This window comes from Amblyomma americanum, chromosome 2, assembly GCF_052857255.1.
Source record: "Amblyomma americanum isolate KBUSLIRL-KWMA chromosome 2, ASM5285725v1, whole genome shotgun sequence".
NCBI classification, from domain to species: domain Eukaryota; kingdom Metazoa; phylum Arthropoda; class Arachnida; order Ixodida; family Ixodidae; genus Amblyomma; species Amblyomma americanum.
The window spans coordinates 83,119,305-83,142,489 of NC_135498.1; the positions used below are offsets into that span (position 1 = coordinate 83,119,305).

The window sequence follows — 23,185 nt, forward strand, 5'->3', positions numbered from 1 at the left end:
GGGATTACGGAAAACAAATTCAGACAGTGAGCAACAAAGGTTAACAGTCAAAAGGTCGTTCAGTTGCAGAGATCACATTTTCTGATGCAAAAACCTGAGATGGTAGGTTATTCGAACCGGATACAGTCATTGGAAAGAAAGAATATTTGAAGATTTTTGTGCGGACGAATAACGGAGTCACTTCAAGAGCATAAAAATACCATGCAACTCTAGACGATAAAGACTGCAAATATGTTGAAGGGTTAAGTGGGAACTGGTCATAATATAGTATAAAAGTAAATTTAACACGCTAGTTTTCTGACGGGCTCTAAGAAATTGATGTCATTCATTGTCATTAACTCAGATGGGGAATCATGTCGATGGCAGCGACTGTATACCGTAGCGTTTGCCGATTCTACGCTTTTATGTGCGAAATCGGAACTTTTTAGGAAGTATATCACTCATTTATTGTAGACGGAACGTTTTCTTCACCAGAATACCCTCCGTAAGCTTCGATGCGAACCGCCGCGCGTCCATTTCAGCGGGCGCCGCCGACTGCCGATCCACACTAGTGGAGCGACGGTGCCGCCATCGATAGGTCGGTCTCCCGGCGACGTTTTGCAAGGCCACCGACGCAGCTGCGGCGCGGCCGGCCGAAGGTCGCTTCACGTAAAGTTGATTGGGAGGCTTTAGCTCCAGCTCACCCTCGCGACGAGGTATTTCCATGGCCTGCGCTTAGAAGCTCGTCGGCTGCCAAAACAAAACAGGAACTCGCAGGCGTGCCGGCGTGTTTATCTCTCTCTCTCACTTTCTCGCCCTTTCGTTCCCTCTGCACCGGAGAAGTAGGGCGCACCGCGCCAGTTCAAGGGACAAAACAACTCTGGCTCTCTGAAAGCAGCGCGCCCCAACGGTCTGCCGGCTGCTATCCACGCGGATTCAAGATTCACAGTCGCTAACAGTCTGAAGGCGGTAGTCACGAAAACTGCGCGCACCTGAGACGCATTCGAAGCCTTCCTTTTTCGCAAGTGCCTTTCGCCATGGCTCCGACCCGATGGGGAATCGTGGCAGCCGGCCGCATCTGCAACGACTTCGTAGACTGCATCAACAACATGCCTCGCGAAGAGCACCAGGTGAGCAGAATATCAGCGGAACTGTATGGCACCCGATGACGCAGCCGACAGAGTGGACATTGTCAATGCAAACGTTCGCGATCCGCGTTGTTTTCTGTTTCCTTTAGAGCTGCAGATACACAGCTACCCATGAATACAATGCAAGGAGGCTGCTCGCAGAAAGCGTTGCGATCGCGGACACCATCGCTCCTATTTAATGACACGCTACTTGTGCCAATTTCCTTCGGACGTCCTTTGCCTAGCGCCAGTGGGCTCACTGTAGAAGAAGTGACAGCTTATTGAGCAGAGAACGTGCTTGTAAGCAGCGCATCACCAAATCGCCCCGCAGCGTGTTTTATTATGTTTAGAATCAAGAGACGAGAAAACAAATGTGCGGCAGCGTAAAGAGATATTGTTTGCAGAAATATTACGCTGGAATCAACAGCTCTGGTTTGGTATACTTTGGTGTAGTGAAACCATCAAAGCTAGCTACAATACATCACGAAATTGTGAAAAAAACACTATACAACGTAATGGACACCCTCCCATTTTCTGCGTCCACCTAGCTGGAACGACGCGTTAACGCGCTCCATCGTCAACGCTGCGGCTGGCAAGTTTCCCTGGCCCTTGCACTTTCCCAGCTTGTCGTTTGCTTCCACACACACACACACAAAAGAAACAACATCTGCGGTAGGCAATAACTGCACAGATTGTAACGCTCCTGGCACATGGAGGCGGCCCGTGAACAACGTCCATAGCGATCATATTAGACGCTTGGCATAAATGACATCGGAAGTTAAACGCTGCCCAAATACCTTGAATCTAATATTGGATACATCCATAAATAGTAAGGCAAAAGTATGGAGACACGCAACAAAAAATGGCAAGGATCTTCACGGACATTTATTCTTTGCCGATGCCCTTGAAGTTTTGGTTTTTCTCTATTGAATGAAGATAATCCGTTTTCCTTGAGTCTCACTTTAACAACTTAGAGGTGTCGTAAGGCCTGATAACGTGGATCGCCAAATGTGCCAGCACAGCAGCGGCAAATCTGGGGCACAGTAAGTGATTTTGACATTGCAGCTTTCCACGTTAATAACAGTGTTAATAGCAGAAAATTCAGGAACTGACTTTGCAAGTATGGTAGTTTCTCGATACCACCTGGTACTGCGTATAGACGCGGTAAATCTTACTCTACACAGACCACACATTCAGCGTTGTCATCGCGTGACTTGCCCAAGCGAAGCCCATAAAGATAAAGTACAGCAGCGTTCGCCATTTAGGGTGCTGTTTGGTTTTCGCGCAAAGCCGAGAGGCCATCTCCAGCAGCCTTCAGTACTAAAAGTACACCCAAACAATTTAGGTGCCGCCAGGGTAGCGGAGGAGGCTTAATGAGGGATAATGAAAAAATAAAAAATAAACAAGTATGAAGTTTTTAATTGTTCCCGTTCACCTTAAGTAATCCATTGCTGCAATTCAATACGCTAATATTCAGTTTCTTCGAACATTTCAAGCGTTCAAAAGCATTTAGCCAGTCAGCAGGCCTGTGCACTTTCCTTTTCTTTCTTCCTGGCAACAGACAGACAGACAGACAGACAGACAGACAGACAGACAGACAGACAGACAGACAGACAGACAGACAGACAGACAGACAGACAGACAGACAGACAGACAGACAGACAGACAGACAGACAGACAGACAGACAGACAGACAGACAGACAGACAGACAGACGGACGGACGGACGGACGGACGGACGGACGGACGGACAGACAGACAGACAGACAGACAGACAGACAGACAGACAGACAGACAGACAGACAGACAGACAGACAGACAGACAGACAGACAGACAGACAGACAGACGGACGGACGGACGGACGGACGGACGGACGGACAAAAAGCCACTGGTTTTTGTCGGAAACTTAATCATTAAGGTGCGGCCAATGCTTTTTTGAAGTTTATACGCATTGTAACATAGTACAAAATCAACAAAGGGCCAGAGGGAGGCATCACTCCACTAGCCTGCACGTTTCGACAAAAGGGCTTTTGTCTAAACGTTTGCATCTTTTGTCCTCTGGGAAACCCCATCTTCCTTGACCCCCGCCTACAATGCGCGAAAACACGCAGTGTTCAAAATCGCTGCCTGCTACAGCCTCTTCAGATCATCACCAACCATTTTTCATGCGCCAGGACGTGGCTCTTCAAGCTGCATCTGCGAAAAAAAATCCTCCCATACTTCTCGCGGTCCCTAGGCGCGATGACAGTAATGGTTTTACAGCGCAAGATGACCTCACCTCGTAAGTGCACACGCTCCCATGGCCAGGCGACTTAAAACCGCACGCTCTTGGGGGCCCCAACTCTCCAGCTTACTTGCTCACTTTATTTCGTAACAGTTAAGCCTTCCGCATATTACCGGGCCGAGGCGTAGAGGGCAAACTCACGCAATGCTGCAGGTTTTCATAACGCAGCTGCTCAAGTAGTACATTTACGTTAAAATATTTATCAGAGAACTGCGTGCTTGTACACGCTTTCTTCCCATAAGACTTATGGCCAGCGCTAGTCAACGAACCAGTCGTTAGAGTTAATTTCAATATGAAAATTTGCTGCACGGGATGAGTCGATTCAAACAGCCCTCGAAGGATCTTGTTTTAGTCTTCGTTTGCAAATTTCTCATTGTCAAGTTTTTTTTTCTGCCTTCTAGAGTGTGTTGTTTACCTTTGACCTGAAATAAAAATATTTTAATGAGGCACCCTCACCGGCCAGTATTAGGCGAGACAAACGGTTATTTTAGCATTCGAATTTGGTAAACAACAAAATGATGTAACTGGCTGTCATGTAATTCGCCTGGGTAATCAAATCGTCAAGAGGTGGCCATGCGTTAAAGTTCCTTGTTATCAACTTCTCTCAGGTTGTCGCTGTCGCTGGAAGGAACTTCGAGAATGCCAAGAGGTTCGCTGAACTGCATCGCATCGCCAAAGTTTACGCAACGTACGAAGAGCTCTCGAGGGATCCAGATGTCGGTAAGAAAGAGGGCAAAGGAGGAGGAGATCACTTCCTTTGATAACTGAAGACGTCAACCTCGTAATGCACCTACCTGCAGCCTACTTCCGTTGAAGATGCTAATGAAAAAGTGACCCAGACTAAAAATTATGCGCAGAGATATGCACACGCAAGTTCCTCACAGAGTACGTATTTATGATTCGTGTTCCTAAAAATGTTTAAGATAGCACGAGTCAAACTGGACAAAGAGAACGGGCGAAAGGCACACATAAACACAGACAAACACTGCGCCTTGTCTGTGCTTATGCGTGCCTTTAGTCCCGTTCTCTTCGTGTTGTTTTAGTCGTTCTGTTCAAATGAACCAACTAGACCGCCAGAGCCTCCTACATCAGTACATTTAGAATAGCCTTTGCCGCACGTGACGGTGGGGATGCATCGCTCCAACGTTAAAGCCGCTCTCAGTGGAGCCGTAGGGGTCGCTAATTCAATCAATTCGCCTCCATGTTTCGGTTAATTACTCGGGATCTTTAAATTGTAAATATTACTGAGCTACTTGCGCACTTTCACATGACGTTCTCTTGAAACGTGACTGAAGATGGCTTTACACTATCCGTGGAGAGTGCGCCATGATCAGAAGCCAGCGTTAGCGGCACCGTGTCGCAGAAAAACCGGCGTCGGCGTTGTGGAAGCAACGCGAAAATCACTAGGAAGCATATAAATATAATAGAACTCCGTTCTGCAAACCGCGAGGCGAGCACACCACCACTCAACCAGATAACCGCGTTGCTCCTCTGCGAATAAAGGTGATCCTAATGAGTGCATCGCCTTGCGTTTGTCAGCTAATGACTAGGTGCGGCACTATAAAGAAAGTAATTACGCAAGTATTAATTAAGCAAGTAGCAAAGTACAATTCTGCTGATCTTCCGCTTTGCTTACCTGCGATCTTAGCGCCGCCACGCAGTGTTCAATAGAAAATCCCGAGATCGCATGGCACTTCCGCAACAGACGGCGCAGTAGATGTGCTTCTGGTAGCTTCTGGAAAGCGTGTGCGATGGGTGTCGGCGTCTGCTCCTGCTCGGTGACGGGTCCCCCACTTGAACTTAAGTCGAGAATGAAGAAGGCTAGGCGTGCAGAGTCGATGTGGGTTAGGAAGTGCGAAAACGCTGAAATATGATGATGATGACTTTTTATAGCGCAAAGATGTCTGTGGCCAAAGGGCGCCATGGCACGTGGTATTTTCTTCTACTCAAGTTGGGATCAAAGACCCATTTCCCAAGCATTTCACTCCAAATAAGCCGAGCACCAGACCAGGGGAAAGCTTGTACCTATTGTATCACCGGTGGGTACCTGGTGGTCCTGGCGATGAAGCCCCGCACCTTCTGCATGCAAGGCGGGTGCTCAGACCCCAAGGCCACCGCGCTGCCGTGTTCAAGTGTTAAAGTCGGAGCTTCAGCGTCGTGCCAATTTTTTTTTGCGTCACTCTTGGTCTTTGACGCGGAGCTCCTGTGGTTTCTGACGACGTTGCATGGTGACAAATCTTTTTTGTTTGTTTGTTTTTGCCGAACTACGCTGCATTTCAAGCAGTTTAGGCTCACCAAGCCGACCGGTGCCTTCAACTGCGCAGTTCGCGAAAAGGCCCGCTGCGCGGACGCTTCGTGATCTGCCGGCTGTTCCGGCGAAACTCGTGGCCCTCCTGCAGTTTCTGACAGTTGCAACTTCAGAAATGTTTTGTTTTTGGCGAGCTGCGCTGCTTTTCAAACAGTTCAGTAGACGGCCGAGCTCGCCGCTGTCACGAACTGCGCAGTTACAGCCCGCCAGCAGCTGTGACGAAGTGATTTCGCATTAACTCATAAACGGGGACGCGACGTTTCTTATCGTTTATGGCAGTGGCAAGGTAAAAAATATTGTGCAACTATATGCTGCACTTCCTGAATTCTGACGGCACTCTGGCCCTGCCGGTCAGTGTCAGCCACTACGCAGTAATGGAATGCGCGCCATGGCGCGCCTGCTGTTTGGACGCAGGCAGTTTTGCGTTGACTCTTATAGGGACGTGCTGTTTTTTTGTGACCCTGATGCATAATTTGTTTTAAATAACTAGCTGACGCTAGGGCATACTGTGGTCAGGTTTAGGTAATGGACAGATGTGTCGAAGGGAAGCGAACTGACAGAGAACTGGGTGCGCTCTTTTCAAAACAGCCGGAAAAAACATAATTCGTAGGACTAATAGCTCTAAAACCAGGAATTTGTGCGTCGAGAATTCCGTTGTGTGCGCTATTGGAAACGAACACAACACACCCGCATTTTTTCTGAGTCCACCCAGGAGGCGTTCTGTGAACGTCTGGCTGGGAGTCCGTGTTGCTGCCGCCTCTGTAGCAAATATTTTCCCCGAACAAAACGTGTAATAGGCTGTCCATCTAGCTTTCACGAGGCAGAGGCTAACGTCGGGGAATAAAGGAATACGTGTCAATCATTGGGAGAAGTCTTCTTTCTGTAGTATTTTGTATGGTGCATCAATCTTCCGCATGCGAGCTGCGTCAAAGCGTACCAGTGTTCCTAATTTTGCCGCTTTCGCGCGTTTCGCCTGTTCGCACAGTTTTGGTATATAGTTGATCGCAATGACACGTGCTCGTAATTTACACTTTTCAGCTTACAGTGCCCGGCGGGAGTGAGAACCACTGCTATGTGTCAGAGTGCCGTAACAACCGACGCACAGGAACACAGGAACGAGCTTAGTGATGTTCCATATGGCGACGCCAACTGTATTGGTTTGTTTTGGCGTTCATATGGAGCAAATCTGTTGCATATATTTGTGTAGAGTGATATGTACTGGACCATAATAGACACAGAACTGTGTAGAGTTCAAAAACAAATGTGTGTGTTTTTTTCTCTAATGCTGTCGAAACTGTGTGCGGAGGGAGGGCCTCGTCAGGCTAGTATAGCCTTTAACTTTCCCTTCGCTTTTTCCTTGCATTGGAAAGAAATCAATAACCAATCAAAATCACAAAATAAATATTCATTTCACAAAGCATCTGGTGTCTTTTCTGAAATACCACTGTTTGACAAAGGCTGTGGCGCTGCTGCGTTGATGGCCGGTCAAGAGCAGTCGGAAGGAATATAATTATTTTCTTTTCGCTGTACCGAAAATGAACAGAAAAAAATGATGGTCGATTTGGGTATTTAGGCAAAATTGGAATTACGTGTGCTAGCAGCTCGCTTTTCACTTGTGATCTGATGATCGGATCCCGTGTTTACGGATGGCAGTTGTTCGGAAATCAGAGGCCCAACACATTTTAAACATCTGTATTTACTGGATCAAAAGCCAGGATTATCCCGGGCTCAAACTTTAGCGTCCCTGTCGCGATAGGGAATAAGTCAATAGCTGAAGATTTATGCAATGGTTTGCCGTCACGTCTGGCCTGTCATGAAAATCAGGCCGACGGTACCGACCAATACCGACCAATCACGAGCCGATACATTCTGACTGACAATATCCTGTTTACCACTGTCTGATAAGAAATGTTTTGTGTATTGATTCGGATTGCGTTCCTTGTTGACCCATTTCGTGCAGACGTCGCGTACGTGGGCTCGCTTCACCCTGACCATTATCCGACGATGAAGATGCTGCTGGAGCACGGCAAACACATCCTCTGCGAGAAACCGCTTACCATGAACCGTCGGGACACGGATGAGATCTGCCGGCTGGCCAAGGAAAAGAAGCTCTTCCTCATGGAGGTGAGACAATGGGGAACGTCTTTGCGATTGTGTGTCACGGCCGTGGAGGCTTGCAGAGTGGCGGACCCGTCAGTGTAGGTGCCTGCTGTTGACCATATTCTTTACCCTCAGACGTAGGCTGTGAGTGCGCTCCTACTGTTGACGCCAGGCGACATCCCTCTGCGCGCACGGCCAACTGGACTGTGGGTCGGGCGCGCGGGATGCATGATTATTTACCGTGTTGTTCATTACTGTCGTTGATTCGCTCTAACGCATAACGCAAGATTATTCGTACCATGCATCACATGTGACACTTTCCATGCTCCCGAAAGTCCTACAGCTACTTGGCACGCATTGTTCATCGTAGACATGGTATCCGAGGGTTGGGCAGTCTGCAAAATGGAAATAGGCTAGGAGGGACCTGGAAGTGGCGCGTCGCGTCGTGTGCCTTTTAACTTTGATGCGCAACTTTGACGGACGCCCTGGCGCTCTGAGGGACAGGGCCAAGCAATCGCGTGTTCAGCCTAAATGTGGACGACCTTGTACATCACAGTACGACCCGCCCCCCAGAGACACAGTTGTTGCAGATTGTTGGGATGCAAGATACGGCAGGTTTTAAAAAAATGACGGAGGGAGGCGCTCGGTGAGCAGGAAAGAAAGGAAAAAAAAAGAAAACTGCATGCAGAGTAGTTATTTCGCCTCGTTTCATTATGCTTTGGAAAACGCAAAATTGCCCAAATGTTCAGTATGGTCCGCTGTTAAAGGGAACATGCGACCGCGTGTCGTTGGCTTTCTGGGAGGCGCTGCCGCGGAAAGCCGGAAAGAATGCCGTGCAGATTATGGACCGCAGTTTTTTTCGGCATTCTGTCCCCTTGCATGGATCTCATTTTTCACACCCACAACGCATCGATTACCTCTTCTCGCTGCTGAATTGGCTTTTTCCATTCTGTGGTCGCGTTTCGTGTGAAATAAGCAACATATTCTCTGGACTAGATCATCCCCGTGTGAGTGCCTTGGTTCATATGCCACTCAACGCGTGCTGTACACGTTGAGACTTATTGTACTGTACACTTCACTGACTGTACACTTCTCAGATCACAATGCATTCTCAATGTCTCTCAAGGACTGAAAGAGAACTGCTACTTGAGGGAATATGTCTGAAGGACCAGATTAGTGGTCTATACCTGTACATATGCCTGTAGCTCTCATATCTTTCCATACCGCTATAGGAAGCTGAAGTTGCAAAATGGAACCGTCCGCTTAATTTCATTTATCGAAATTGACAGGGATGAAAATAAGATGATTTTTTTTCCTACCAGGCAGAATTAAACATTCGTATTACCAGGGTGACATGTATTTACATGTTGCTGAGGAGAATGGCTACAAGGGGTAAAGCGATCGACTGGCGTACATGACGGCGCAGGCCCTATGGAGCCGTTTCCTGCCGTCGTACAAGCACATGGAGGAAGCCATCAAGAACGGCGCCATCGGGGATGTGCGCTACGTGCACTCGACCTTCGGCTACCCGATGCCCCGAGAGAGCCGCTTTTTCCGCAAGGAGTGCGGAGGATCAGTGCTGCTGACGCTGGGGAACTACAACGCCAACCTCGTACTGCAGCTGTTCGGTGGCGAACGACCGGTGAAGATCAGCGCTTGCGGCGAACTCGCACCAGAAGGTTTGCCTTTGCCAGACTATAGTACCAAGTGTTTCAGGGAAGAATACTTATTTAAAAAAAATAGGCTTTTTGCGTAACCAAACGGCTTTAGCGCCATAATATTACCAGTGCTGGCGGACACCGGAAAGTTGGTGAATGGTCTTAATTAGTAAGCTGCTTAACTAATTTCTGATAATTAACCTTTTAACTATCACAACTAAGCAACTGGTTCGAATTCATAGATTTGCAGCCGGTTGTTAGTAATAGCCATACCAGCTATTAGAATATCGAAAATGCGATTATCCTCGGCGCTCTCGCTCAACAGAATTTGGATATATTGTGCCAAAGTACATGCGCTTTCAGAAAGCATGCAGGGAAAGCAACCTTTCTAGTGCGGTTAACTAGTAAAAAAAAAAGCGAATTCTGTTGAGCCACAGCGCCAACGGTAATCGCTTTTTCTCAATTCTGAAAAATGACGTGGCTATTAGTGAGGACCAGCTACAAATCTCTATCGGCAACTAAGCGCCTAAATCTAATAGTGATAAAGTTTATTATAAATCAATTAACCAGCTTACTACTTAAAACGAGGCGCCGGTTTTCTGGCGTCCGCTAGTACTATAATACTATGCTTAGAAGCTATATTTTTACCTCAAAAAACTGCTTTTGAGAACTACTTAGTCTTCCCTGTAACACCTGATATATGCTATATAGGGAATGGGGTCTACGAGCCGCGGGTCCCGACCGCCGAGTGACACACCCACCGTCAGCACAAAAAGACCGGATTTTTTTCCGGACCAAAACAGCGCTTCAGAAGAGACACATCACAGAAGAACGGAGCCAAGCATGCGCTACCTATCAGGACAGCGCAAGGCTAAGGTTACAAGAATACAGACGCTACACCTGAGCGCGGCACAACAAAAATACAGAGTCGAAAGGGCAGTTAAAAAGAACTACACAGAAAGTACAGCAAGGCGCCGATGAGACCAGGCGGCTGCGATGAGGGCTTGAAACCCTACATAGAACCTGGCTGCTTGCGTAGCAGCCACTCACGGCAAACAGCTACTCCATCCTTGCAGACATGCTACTTCCATCTTGGCTCCTCATCCCGGTACGGTGCCGCGCCGCCGTACGTGTGTACATCCTGCTGGCTCGGGGTGTCCGCCGAATCCGTGGCCACACTCTTGCAACGCTGCCGCAGGAATCCCCCCACGCGCCGCTTCGCTGGCCTTGTCAAGGATTCACAGCGGCGATCGCCACATGGGGCGAGCAACAGTTCGGTCATGCGCAGTTACGCGACCTACGCGCGCACCTAGATGACGGGAAGAGCGCGCACAGTTTAAATGCTAAAAAGGGGCCGTACAGCCCTACAATGCATAACCAGGGCATAAGTTGACCATGCTTTTCCCTCTATTAAATACAAAAAGATGACCTATTGCACGCCGTAGTGAAGAGCTACGCATATTTTCGACCACCAGAGGTTCGTTAAGGTGCACTGAAATCGCACAGTACACGGGCTTCTAGCATTTCACCTCCATCAAAATGCGACCTCTGCAGCCTGGAGCGAACCCGCGTCTTTCGAGCCCGCGGTCAAGCACCATAACCACAGAGCCACAGCGGCAGCGACGCGTCGCTTTGAAGAAACAATTAAGTAGCATTAAAAGCTTTCTAGTGCAAGACTATGTCAAGACGCGCAGCCGGTTCTTACGTGGTGTTATAAAATGCGTAATTGAATTCAAGAAAATTTACTCGAAATGCATCTGACTTTAAAGGGGGTACAATAAGCATAGCTCGCTCAGTTGTGAACCGAATGTCCAGTCCTGGCTAAAAGCAAGAGACGAATTTAGTGCAATGAAGAGCAAAAATATCACAGGGTTTCAAAGTAGTTAAGCCTCGTCACGTCTAGCGACGATATTACTTCGTTAGTAGTGAAGGGTGGTTTGTTGGGACGTAGAACGCCCCTGTAACAAAGACGCTTGTACGTGCAATCGATGAAACATCGGGACGAGAGGCTGGGTCAGAAGGTGCAGTTCTCCAGCACTAGCGTCAGCCGGCATCTTGCAGAGCTTCATCGTCGTTGGCTTTGACGCATGATCATCATCTTTATTCTAGTAGTATTAGTTGATGAATACGACGATGTGCAATGCAATGCGCGAGAGTGTGTTGCAGTGTAACGCAAGGCTTGATCGGCGGCGGCGATGCCTATAGTGCTCTCGTTCAGGGGCCAGCGAAGCTGATCTGCTCGCGCCGCCCCGGACTCGAGCCTAAGTCGCGGTAGTATTTATTTTACTTATTTCTGCGCAGTTTGGTCAAGGTAACCCTCAAGGTCAAGCTGCACACACTCGGTCAGCCGGTCTTACCTCGTGAGGTAGTGCCTTCGCATTAAAACGTACTGGGTGCACTACGCGGGCCCCAATTCAGTTCATTGCCAACATACACCAGCACGGATAACGAGAGGTTTATTCGACTTGAACACAGCAAGTATAAAATCGAAAAAAAGGCCGGTAGTTCGCCGTTATCTCAAGTCACTTTACCGAGAGTACACTAAACATCATCATCTTCATCACCATCATGCTCACCACGTCAACTGCAGGACAAAGGCCTCTTTAATACGTCCCCAAATAATCTTTTAGGACATGTCCTGCGCCAGCTGCGAAAACCCCATCCCCGCAAACTTCTTAATCTCATTTTCTCATCTAACTTTTTGCCTCCTCCTGCTACGCTTGCCTTCTCTTGGAATCCAGTCAGTTACCCTTCCATCTCTTATCTTGCCTTCGCATTACTACATGCCCTGACGAAGCCTATTTCTTCTTGATTTCGACTACGATGTCTTTAACCTTCATTTGTTCTTCGACCCATTATGCCTTCTTCCTGTCCCTTAATGTTACACCTATCATAATTTCTTTGCATAGGTTATTGCACTGTCCTTAATTAAAAGTGAACCCTTTTCGTTAACCTCGAAGGTTCTGCCCCTAGGTGAGTGCAGGTAAGATACAGTTGTGATATATTTTGTTCTTGAAGGATATTGGTAAACACCCATTCAGGGCATCATTATATCGCTGTTATTCCCCGGTGTTTTAAGATGAAAAAAAAAACAAAGTACCAAACTCAACAACATACAAAGATATCACAAAAGAAGAAACAGCGACAGTGAGCAAACTGTCCTCAAATTTTCCAAAGGAGCGAATTGCTTATTTATTCTACTTGCCACGTAGTCGTTTCTTCTTTTTTTTCCTTCTAGGAGTTGACCAGGCAGACGCCGTGGTAATGGAGTTTAGCGGAGGCAGACTGGCGACGTTTGCGTTATCGGGAGTCGTCAAGCTGCCGGGAAGGGCTGAGATCGTCGGCACAAAAGGCACCATCACGGTGAGAGCGCAGCCGTTAAATATTTAAGTCATTTAGAGGGGCAGTTCAGAGTCCTCACGTATACAAAACGCAAACATTTGCCGGCATATCACCTACCTGAATTGACTTTTCAATGTACCAGTGACGTTCGTAATTTCTGCCGGTTTACTATGCGTTACTAATGTTCCTTCTTCTGTCTTGGTCTAGATACGGAAGAAACGAATGGCTATCCTTCTATTCATGGCCACTTCCTTTAACTTGCATTAACAGATATAAAAACTATTCCTATACCATGCCACCGCATTAATTGAGCCTCTTGCTTGTGTAGGCTGCAGACGCAGCTAATCAAAACCGACTACGTGTCTCGATGCTCTTTCTCCGTCATTTTTGTGCGCATTCTATCTGTAGAGGACAGTTCAGATGAGAACAGGTCTTATGACGCTTCTGTCTTCACCCACATCTTCCCACAGTTGCACCCTCCGTTTCATGCGACTACGTGCGTCGAGACACCTAGCGGAAAATTCGAGATGCAGCTCCCGCCGACCACTGTGCCGCACAACTTTCCCAACACAGCTGCTATGCGGTACGAAGCGGAAGAAGTTAGGCGCTGTCTACAGGAAGGTGAGCAAGCGACAGCTGGGGTGTCTGTATATGCAAAGCAACAGCGATGAAGTAAAACGACCTGCTGGATTCGAGTTTTGCTAGAGGCTACCTGTGTGTTCTTTCGTTCTCTCCCAATGTTACAGGCAAAGAGACATTCTCACTGAACTAAACAGTATAAACAGCGGTTTCAGAAGGAACGTTAGGCTTTCTAACCATGCAAGACGAACGCGCAGGTGCTCTGCTTTTTCTTCTTGAGGCCTCCTGGTTATGGGATTTGATCCACGTACGCATTAACATACATATTTAACATACATAAGGCAGGATTTGCTAGAACACAGTTTGAAGTGCAGTTGAGGATTCATTGGACGTCGTTACTAAAGCCACCAATAGAGTTAAGCGAACAATGAAAACAGATGGTTTACAGTTTATGGGTGTTTAACGTCCCGAAGCGACTCAGACTATAAGGCAGGCCGTAGTGAAGGGCTCCGGAAATTTCTTCCGCCTAGGGTTCTTTAACGTGCACTGACACCGTAGAGTACACGGGCCTTTAGAATTTCGCCTCTATTGAAATTCGGCCGCCGCGGCCGGGATCGAACCCGCGTCTTTCGAGCAAGCAGCAGCCCTGCGCCATAACCGGCAGACTGCCTGTTCGGTGCCTCATGTCCTTCTAAGATTTCACTTCGTTGTTCGCGCGCTTTACCCATGCACTCGAGAAAGTTCGCATTGGAATGCGAACAGAGTCCGGTGTGCGAATTTTGCTCAATCTGTTTTTTTTTCTTCATTTTTTCCTAACAGGTCTTCTTGAAAGTCCGACGATGACCCACAGGGATTCACTTCTCTTAGCAGAAATGCTTGACGAAATCTTGAAGCAAGTTGGTGTCAAGTATTAGCCCGGCAGCAGCCACAGCAGCCACTACATTCCAATATATTCATGCTGAGTGGCAACTGTTTATTTCTGGGCCACCAAACGCAAGCTGCAAACTTTCATTTCGTGCTCTTAATTGTCGCGGCCTTAAACCACTTTTCTCAGCTATGCGCTCTGCCAGCGTTTTAAGCCGGACATCTTGCTATAAAAAACGCTTCACAGCAACGCTTACCGGTCTGAGAGGCCTCACCTATAGAACACGACGTCTATCACAAAAGAACTTATCAATATTCAGTAATACGAATGAAGCATTCAGGATTACATCATCAAGAAAACGAGTTTAAGGGTTCGCTTGTAGAACTACAAAGGCGAAGAGCGGAGAAATAAAATTGGCGAATAATTACTCAGCCCTTTTCAGCTCTAGAACCTACGGGTTCTTGAGTGAGTACAATTCTCTAACTAAAAATTTCAGCACCACTCCGCCGTTTTCACAAGATGTGGCACCCTCTCGGTAGTGGCGAAAATTCGTGTGCCACCGATTGATTACAAAAGCACGGGGTAGAGGCAGGGGCGATCTGGTTCCACGAGGAGCAGGCTGCGCTTGCGAAGTGGCAAGTGTGTGCTTAACAGCTGCCGCCATCTGTCGCATACGTCTGTCACAAACATGAACTGTGCATGCGCAGTAGTAGCTGGCGATTTTCAAGCAGTGGAGCTGGAGAAAAGGCGCGCATTCGCAGTGTGGTCGTGTGTAAAAGGCGGATTGAAACACGGAGAAAAGATATGCAAAGTTGTTTGTAGCAAGTGCATTGCTTCCAATCACTTCTCTTTTCCATCGGTGCCGGTGAATTTTTCTCTATTGACTTTGGGACCATACTCGCTTAACACGAAATTTTCGTCATGTCTGCACAACAATTATTTTGTGTGTTCCTGTTTTTGGTGAACTTATTATGCCGGCACGCTCCCTCGAGACCTCCCTCGCGGCACGCGACCTCTGGCTGTACACGCTTGTAACTTTGTTTGGATTCCTTAATAAACTTTCAACTTCACGTGCATTCAGTGGCTTTACGCTAAAATTCTGTTTTAATTCAATATGCATAAGGCGCAGTGCTCAATGCAAGTGGTCGTTTTCTCCTTAAAGCAATCATGTCATTGAAACTGCCCACCTTAGGACCACAGAAACCCTCCGGTGCGTCTTAGCAACCAGGGCCTACATTTTTTATTGTTCTAAACGCGCAAATCACCTCCAAGCGAAGGATTAATATTTAGCGTGAGCCGTTTTCTTGAACTCAAAATTCTTTGAATTCTTCTTCGTCTCAGCCTCCGGGGGAGAGAAATAATGAGCTTTATTAGAATTTACTCCTTCCTAATGATAATCGGCACTGTAGCTACCAGGGTTTCCCCCAGCAAGTTCAGACGTGCTGAACTGGAAAAGAGGCACGCCTGAGTCCAAGCCGTACACGGACGTGGGTGCATTGTGTCCACTGTATCGGCGCAAGATTTCGGGATATCGGAGCATTCCAGCTGGGTTTGCTTCAAATACGGGAAACCCCTGCAGTGCAGACAGGTATGGTGGTCAGGATCGATTGTGAGTGATGTGCTTGTGAAAGACTATCTTTGGTGCCTTGAAAAAAGGCGCTAGTCTCGACGCTTCATGCCGCCTGCGCTATGTCAGCACAATGGTGGCGACAGAGCAGCTGCAAGAAAATACCTTACCTCTGCGCATCGTACGGCAATGCAATGCGCATGCAGTGTAGATCCTGTAATTCGGCGTGGATGTCTACGGCTGTGCACTCCTGTTGACCACCTGTTGTCCTGTTGAATCTGTTGACCAGAGCTGCATTGAAGATGCAGCCATGAGTTTTCCAAGCTTTGCTAGAGAAAACGTGCCGCGAATTTTATTCCATCAAGACAGTAGGTCGACTCGAGGTGCCTGTTGCGCATAAACTCCTCGGCAGCCATAATCGTCTCCCACGTTGTGTCAGGTCATTGTCTGTTTGTCTTTGTCTTCGGCATACGCGAGCTCATGACCAGCTTTCCAAAATATCGACGATACATCATAACTGGTCATTGACGGCATCTACGCAGCCTTCGCAACCGCTTTAGCGTCACGCCATACCCGCCCGGCGCTCCACCCAACCCGTCAGTTTCATCGCGGAGTCGCGGGCACCGAAAGTCTCATAGTTCCGCCGTTTAAAGGGACAACAATGACGAACTAATACTTAGTTCCTTTGCTTAATAATAATAATTGTTTTTTGGGGGGAAAGGAAATGGCGCAGTATCTGTCTCATATATCTTTGGACACCTGAACCGCGCCGTAAGGGAAGGGTTAAAGGAGAGAGTGAAAGAAGAAAGGAAGAATAGGTGCCGTAGTGGAGGGCTCCGGAATAATTTCGACCACCTGGGGATCTTTAACGTGCACTGACATCGCACAGCACACGGGCGCCTTAGCGTTTTTCCTCCATAAAAACGCAGCCGCCGCGGTCGGGTTCGAGCCCGGAACTCCGGATCAGTAGTCGAGCGCCCTAACCACTGAGCCACCGCGGCGGGGCTTCCTTTGCTTCCAGAAATAGAAATTCGAAGTGATCACATCACTTTCCTTCAATTCTTTTTGTCACCTATAAGGCAGAGAATACAGAAAAGAAAATCTCGTAGCAGGAAACGGGTTTGCGTTTTCTGCGCTCTCGGCCGTGCAGGTTAAAGCCCGACGTGACGTAGTTTCAGCAAAAATAGTAGGAGAGCATCCGCTCATAATGCAGCGCTCTGAAATCGCATGCTTGACGATAACATACCAGCGGCATCGGTGGCTGGCTAAAAAAAACAGGTTTGGACCAAGATTCCAAGTGTAACAATTTAGTTTCCGGAATCTCATGGCATATAATTATGGAGCCGATGGATTTTTCAACCATTTCTGCCTTTTCTGATACCTAATGGTTAATAAATTCTCAGAAATACGAATCGTACGTTATATGCAACCTGGTACGGTGAGTGGGGTCGCAGTCTAAAAGAGACTTTACTGGCCATCAAACTTTGAAAAAGCAAACCGAATGACCGCAGGTTCTCGGCGGCAGAATGCTTTTTACCTTATATCTGTGTGCTCGGATATTTGGGATTAGCTATACCACTCACGCCGGGGATGATTCCTTCGGACAAAACGCTGAAATTGCGGCTAAAGCACGATGTAGCTTGTTGTAAATGTGCCATCTTATCACTTTGAAAACGCTCAAATCACACGACTGTCACGCACTAACTTGAATCTTCTTCCCTTTCACCTTCAACCGGTCATGCTATATAATCCGGCTGATCGGTGTGAATAAACGATATCCTTCCCGAGCTTCCGTCTGTGTTCCATGGAAGCACGACACGCGCAGAGCGCGTACTACCTGCGACGTAACAGTGGTGAGGAGCTCAAAGCAAACAAACGACGTGAGCCAACCTCAAACGACGGGCAAGACTGAGCCGCTGGATGCAACCGCTTTGGTCATGGCGCAAAACCAGCTTCCCGAGTACGACGACCAGAGCGACAACTGCAGGGCGTATCTTACGAAAGCTGAACCCTGCTGCGAAGCAATCGTAATCGACGATTCAGTTAAGAAGAGGTTGTTCCTCATTTCTGCACTGAGCACACTGTCGCGAATTGGTAGCGCATCCCCGACTTTCCGAAGGGGAACGCTATCGCGTGAATAATATAATAATTGGTTTTTAAGCAAAGGAGAGGGTGCAGTATCTGTCTCATATATCGTTGAACACCTGAACCGCGCCGTAAGGGAAGGGATAATGGAGGGAGTGAAAGGAAGAAAGGAAGAGAGAGGTGCCGTAGTGAAGGGCTCCGGACTAATTTCGACCATCTGGGGATCTTTAACGTGCACTGACATCGCACAGCACACGGGCGCCTTAGCGTTTTGCCTCCATAAAAACGCAGCCGCCGCGGTCGGGTTCGAACCCGGGAACTCCGGATCAGTAGTCGAGCGCCCTAACCACTGAGCCACCGCGGCGGGTCCATTTCCTTCCCCAAAAACCAATTTTACTTTTCATTTTTTACCTTGCGTAGTGCCTAGGAGAGGAGAGCAAAGAGATAAAAAAAACGAAGCCGTATTTATAATTTAAAGGAAAAGGGGCCAATAAGAAACGGACACGAAAGCAAGAAAAACACACTCAACACGCGTACAACACTACAGAATAAAAGGAAAGAGTTCACCAGGTACCGAGCGTCCCAGGTGAAGCGGGGATGCCTTGCAGACAGGGCGGACGCGGGTGGTTGTAGTGCGACGCGTCGCTGGCGCTGCGTCGAAGGAAGCGACGGAATGGAGCCAGGTGGTGGTATGAGCGGAGAGGAACACAGGGAGACGCCGGTGGTCTCCCGTCAAGAGCCGGAAGAACTAGGCAGCAGCAGGAAAAACGTAGCTAGGTCCCGTTTACGGCGTCATGAAACGCCGGAGACTTAAAGCAGGGTATCCAAGAGTGCCTTTAGGCTGCACGGACCCTCAGTCCATCGCCTGCCACATCCACAATTGCAAAGAACGCAGGAGGCTTGCGTCGGAGATCCAAGGGAGGTCCACGGCAGCACGGACCCAACGTCCGACGACTGCCACCTCCACGCTTGAAAGACACGATCTCCGCTGCGTTGTCTTCCTTAGCACCTCGGTTTTCTTACACGTCAGCTCTCCGCTCCTGGTGCTCACCGCGCTCTTTGTCGCCGTCGCCTCGCACACACCCTTCGCACGCGCACACGCGCACCGCTGGGCTGGCACGCGCAGCGCTGCGCTGTACGACGCACCACTGTGGACGCACCGTGTTTACAAATCCACGATGATTTGGTGTTCACACACACACACACACACACACACACACACACACACACACACACACACACACACACACACACACACACACACACACACACACACACACACACACACACACACGCACACGCACACGCACACGCACACACACGCACGCACGCACGCACACACACACACACGCACACACACACACACACGCGCGCACACACACACGCACGCACGCACGCACGCACACACACACACACACACACGCACACACAGACACACACACGCACACACGTGCACGCGCGCACGCACACGCACACACACACACACACACACACAGTACAAGTGCTTTCAGGGAACGTCGCACCGATGAATCAAAATGCACTGAAGTACGAAGAAGTAATCGAAGTCTTTTTTTCAACCTGCGCCAGATTGAAGGTGAGTCTGTTCATAAACATATTGTTGACATTCGCCAAAAAGCGGACAGCTGCAACTTCAGATGCATGCTCGACAAAAGGCTTCGCGACAAGCTACTCGTAGCTTGTGGCGTAAGGTGAAGTGCCTTGCAAGCACAGTTGTTGGCGAAAACACTCACTCGGCAAGAGGCCGCAGCGACAGTGCTGAGTTCTGAGGCTGTAGAAAAAGGTGCCATCGCTATTAATTCAAACTTGACAGCCGTCATGAAGATGACAACGGGGCGACCGACATTCGACAAGCCAGTATTAGGGTGTGGACGGTGCGGGAGCACAAAACACAATTTAAACGCGTGTGGCTTGGTTAAATCTCGATGCTGCCGCTGCTGCAGGTACGGCCACCTTGAAAAAAAAGTGTTTTGGCGACAAAAGCAAGGAACGCCAGAAACCCCATGCTCGAAGCAGGCCAAGCCAAGCTTTAATTGTGACAGAGGAAATATTGGATGACACGGCCAGCCGCATGTACATTTGACTTTAGTTGCATCTCATCTCGGAAATATCATTCGGAAATCTCTGATTCGCCGATACTTCACGTGGTGCGACAACGGCATACAGATAACCGTCGATACTGGTTCGGCTCTGTGTGTTGTGCCGTGGCAACTTTTTCAGCTGCACAGGAAACGGTGCCCACCATTGTCTCCGTGTCATATCAAACTTTCCTGTTACCTAGGGACCTTGTCAGTAGTGGGGCAGCTCTCGTACAACAGGAGTGTCGTTGAGGGTTCGTTAATTGTTCCCGCGGCTGCTTAGGGCCAAACCTGTGCGGGCGCAACTTGATAACAAAGCTCAGCGATGAACGGCTCCAGTCCTCAACGTCGGGGCGAATTTGGAGGAAAGCTCAGGAAAGAACTGCGCATCATATGTAGACGACGCGGTCTCGGACTTACAGGATGTCTTCAGCACAGAATTGGGCCTGACAAACAGGACGCCAGTGCATTTGCAGCCTACAGAAGGAGCCACATTAATATTCTGTAAGGCCCGTTCTCTTCCATTTGCTTTGCGCAAGAATGTATCCAAAGAGATATAAAGGCTTGAAACCATCGGAGTGCTGTGCCCGGTATCACACGCACAGTGAGCTACACCAATTGTGCTGGAACTGAAAAAGGATGGCACTGGTCGACTCTGCGCAGATTTCAAAGGAACCCTAAACCCTTCATGCGAGCTGGAACAGTACCCACTACCTGTTATTGATGACATTTTTGCGTCTTTGAATGGTGGAGGGCAATTCAGCACGCTTTACCTGCGCGGCACTTATAATCAGATCCCTGCCGATGACCAGTCGTAGAAACTGCGTTATCAATACTCACCTTACTTTGTTCGGCTACAACTACTTGCCCTTCGGTATAACTTCCGCGTCCGCTATTTTCCAGTGGAAAATCCACACTGTACTGCTGGGTTTATCAGGTGCCTAGGCATACCTCGACAATATTCTGGTGCCGGAAAAATACGGCCGCACAGATACATTAAGGCTTGCATTCCAGCACGGGGTTTAACTCAGACAGTAAATATCGCCAGCCGTCGGCTTCCTACCTAGGTCACCGAACTGACCGTGAGGGTTTACATCCGAAGGAGCAGCATATTGAAGCAATCATGCAAGCTCACAGTCCGAAAAAATGTGCAGGACCTGCGCGCATTTTAGGACATCATTACATTTTACTCAAAAGTTCATGCCAAACTTATCATCCGTCTATGCACCTTTGTACAAGCTGTTAGAAAAGAACACACGATGGGTGTGGGAACACGAGCAGGAGGCAGCATTTCCGCAAGCTAAAGAAGGCCTTCGTCGAGCAGGGGTGAATGGTCCATTTCAATCCAGCAGCAGCCCTCAAGCTGGAGTGTGACGCTTCGCAACACGAGATTGGCGCCATGCTATTCCCCAAGTATGGCAAGGCGGACAAGCCCAAAGGCTTCTTTTCCCGAACTTCATCAAAGGCAGAACAGAATTACTCCAATCTGGGACGCGAAGCCCTTGTCCTTGTATTTGGCGGAACAAAGTTCCGGGATTTTCCATTAGGTCGAGAGCTCACACTTCATTGTTAGCAACCACCAGACTGTCCTGGGATTGCTTAGAGCAGATCGGCCGACCCCGTCACTGGCAGCAGCTCGCATAAAACGTTGGTCTCTGTGCATGGGTGAGTTTCGATACAAGCGCCAGTACTTCCTGGGTAAGCAACTTCTGCATGCCGACACCCTGAGTCGACTGTCACAATGTACGACAGAGTTGCAACCACAACCTCCTCCCGATTACATTCTTGCTCTGGCAGGAATCGATGACGGAACTTGTTAATAAAAGAACTGAAGAAATTAACTGAAAATGACCTGGAACTCAAAAGGGTTTCGCAATTCACGAAGTATGGCTGGCCGTCGACCGCAAAATGTTTAGATGAGAGCACTGTCTCATTTTTCGATAAAAGCCAAGGGCTGTCCTTGGCCCACTGGCTGGTGTACTGGGGGCATTACGTAATAGTCCCGCCCCGAAGGAAGCACGGGATCGTGTTTTGCACCTGCTCCACGAGACACACCAGGGGACTTCAGCTATGAAAGCTGTATCCAGATTAAAGTTTTTTGGTGGCCAGGATTGGAGCGCGACATAGAAACTTGCCCATGCCAGCCGCAGCACCGCCAGAGAGCTGGCCGACTACTCGAGAACCGTGGTCCAGGATACATATTGATTTCGCCGAGCCCCTTGCGGGAAGCATGGTTCTCGTTGTAGTGGATGCGTACAGCAAGTGGATAGAAACAGTCCCTCTGAAGCAAGTTAAAGCAGAAACTACAGTGAATTGCTTGCGCAAGATATTCAGCAGGTGTGGCATTCCGAGGACTGTGGTCTCATATATCGGGACTCAGTTCTTCAATCATCAATTCGCTACCTTCTTAAAAAAGAATAATATAACGTGTCTTCGAACGCCCATGTTTCACCCGTAGTCAAATGGGGTCGCCGAAAGAGCAGTCAGAAAGATCAAGAATGGCGTCAAGAAGATGGGATCTGAAAGATTAGATGAGCACATCTCGAGACTGATTTTAAATTACAGAATCACAACTAACAGCTGTTGCAAATCTCCAGAAGCGTTTCTTGGTTATGGTCACCGGTCTCGTCTTGAAGCATACTTCCCACCCATCATTACAGGTTCAGTGTCGGAACCACAAGAATGGTCACCGCCTTCAATAGTCCCCACGTGACGAGTTAATCCCCCGCCCGTGTGCATTTTGGTAATCTGCAACTGCATGGGGTACTGTTGTGAAGCTTATGGCATGTACTGAACAGCTTCACCCAGCATGTCAAGTCATTCTGCAGTAAGTACGTGCATTTAAAGCTGCAATACCTAAGTAGGTAAAATGTCGCCTTTTGGTTACGGTTTCATGCGACACAGAGAAAACTAACCGTAGGTTTGTTTTGTCAAGCTTCGACCAAGCCTCTAGTGGCAGATCTTGAGATAATTCTGCGGCAGAACACGGCTGTTTATCCAGCTAAAGATCAGGTGCGTCTTGCTGAAGCTGGCCAGTGACCGGAGGCTTCGGGTCGGATGGTTCAGTGGGTGGCAGCTTGATGTCTTGTGAATTATCAATGGACATTGCTTCACGTGGAACCTCATTGATGATCTTTTCAGAAGCTGGTTCTCAGCACTTGTTTGTTCATCAGCATGCTTCAAGGTTTTTCTTTT

At 48.4% G+C, this 23,185-nt stretch overlaps 1 protein-coding gene across 1 annotated transcript; it reads left to right on the forward strand.

The window, feature by feature from the left end:
- Positions 1–850: 850 nt before the first annotated feature.
- Positions 851–15,318, forward strand: LOC144121528 (trans-1,2-dihydrobenzene-1,2-diol dehydrogenase-like). Its single transcript, XM_077654779.1, has 7 exons — positions 851–1,109; positions 3,999–4,110; positions 7,659–7,822; positions 9,225–9,477; positions 12,695–12,819; positions 13,269–13,419; positions 14,197–15,318. Exons 1-7 carry the CDS (start codon positions 1,017–1,019, stop codon positions 14,289–14,291), a joined length of 993 nt encoding a protein of 330 aa, XP_077510905.1. The 5' UTR covers positions 851–1,016; the 3' UTR covers positions 14,292–15,318.
- Positions 15,319–23,185: the final 7,867 nt, after the last annotated feature.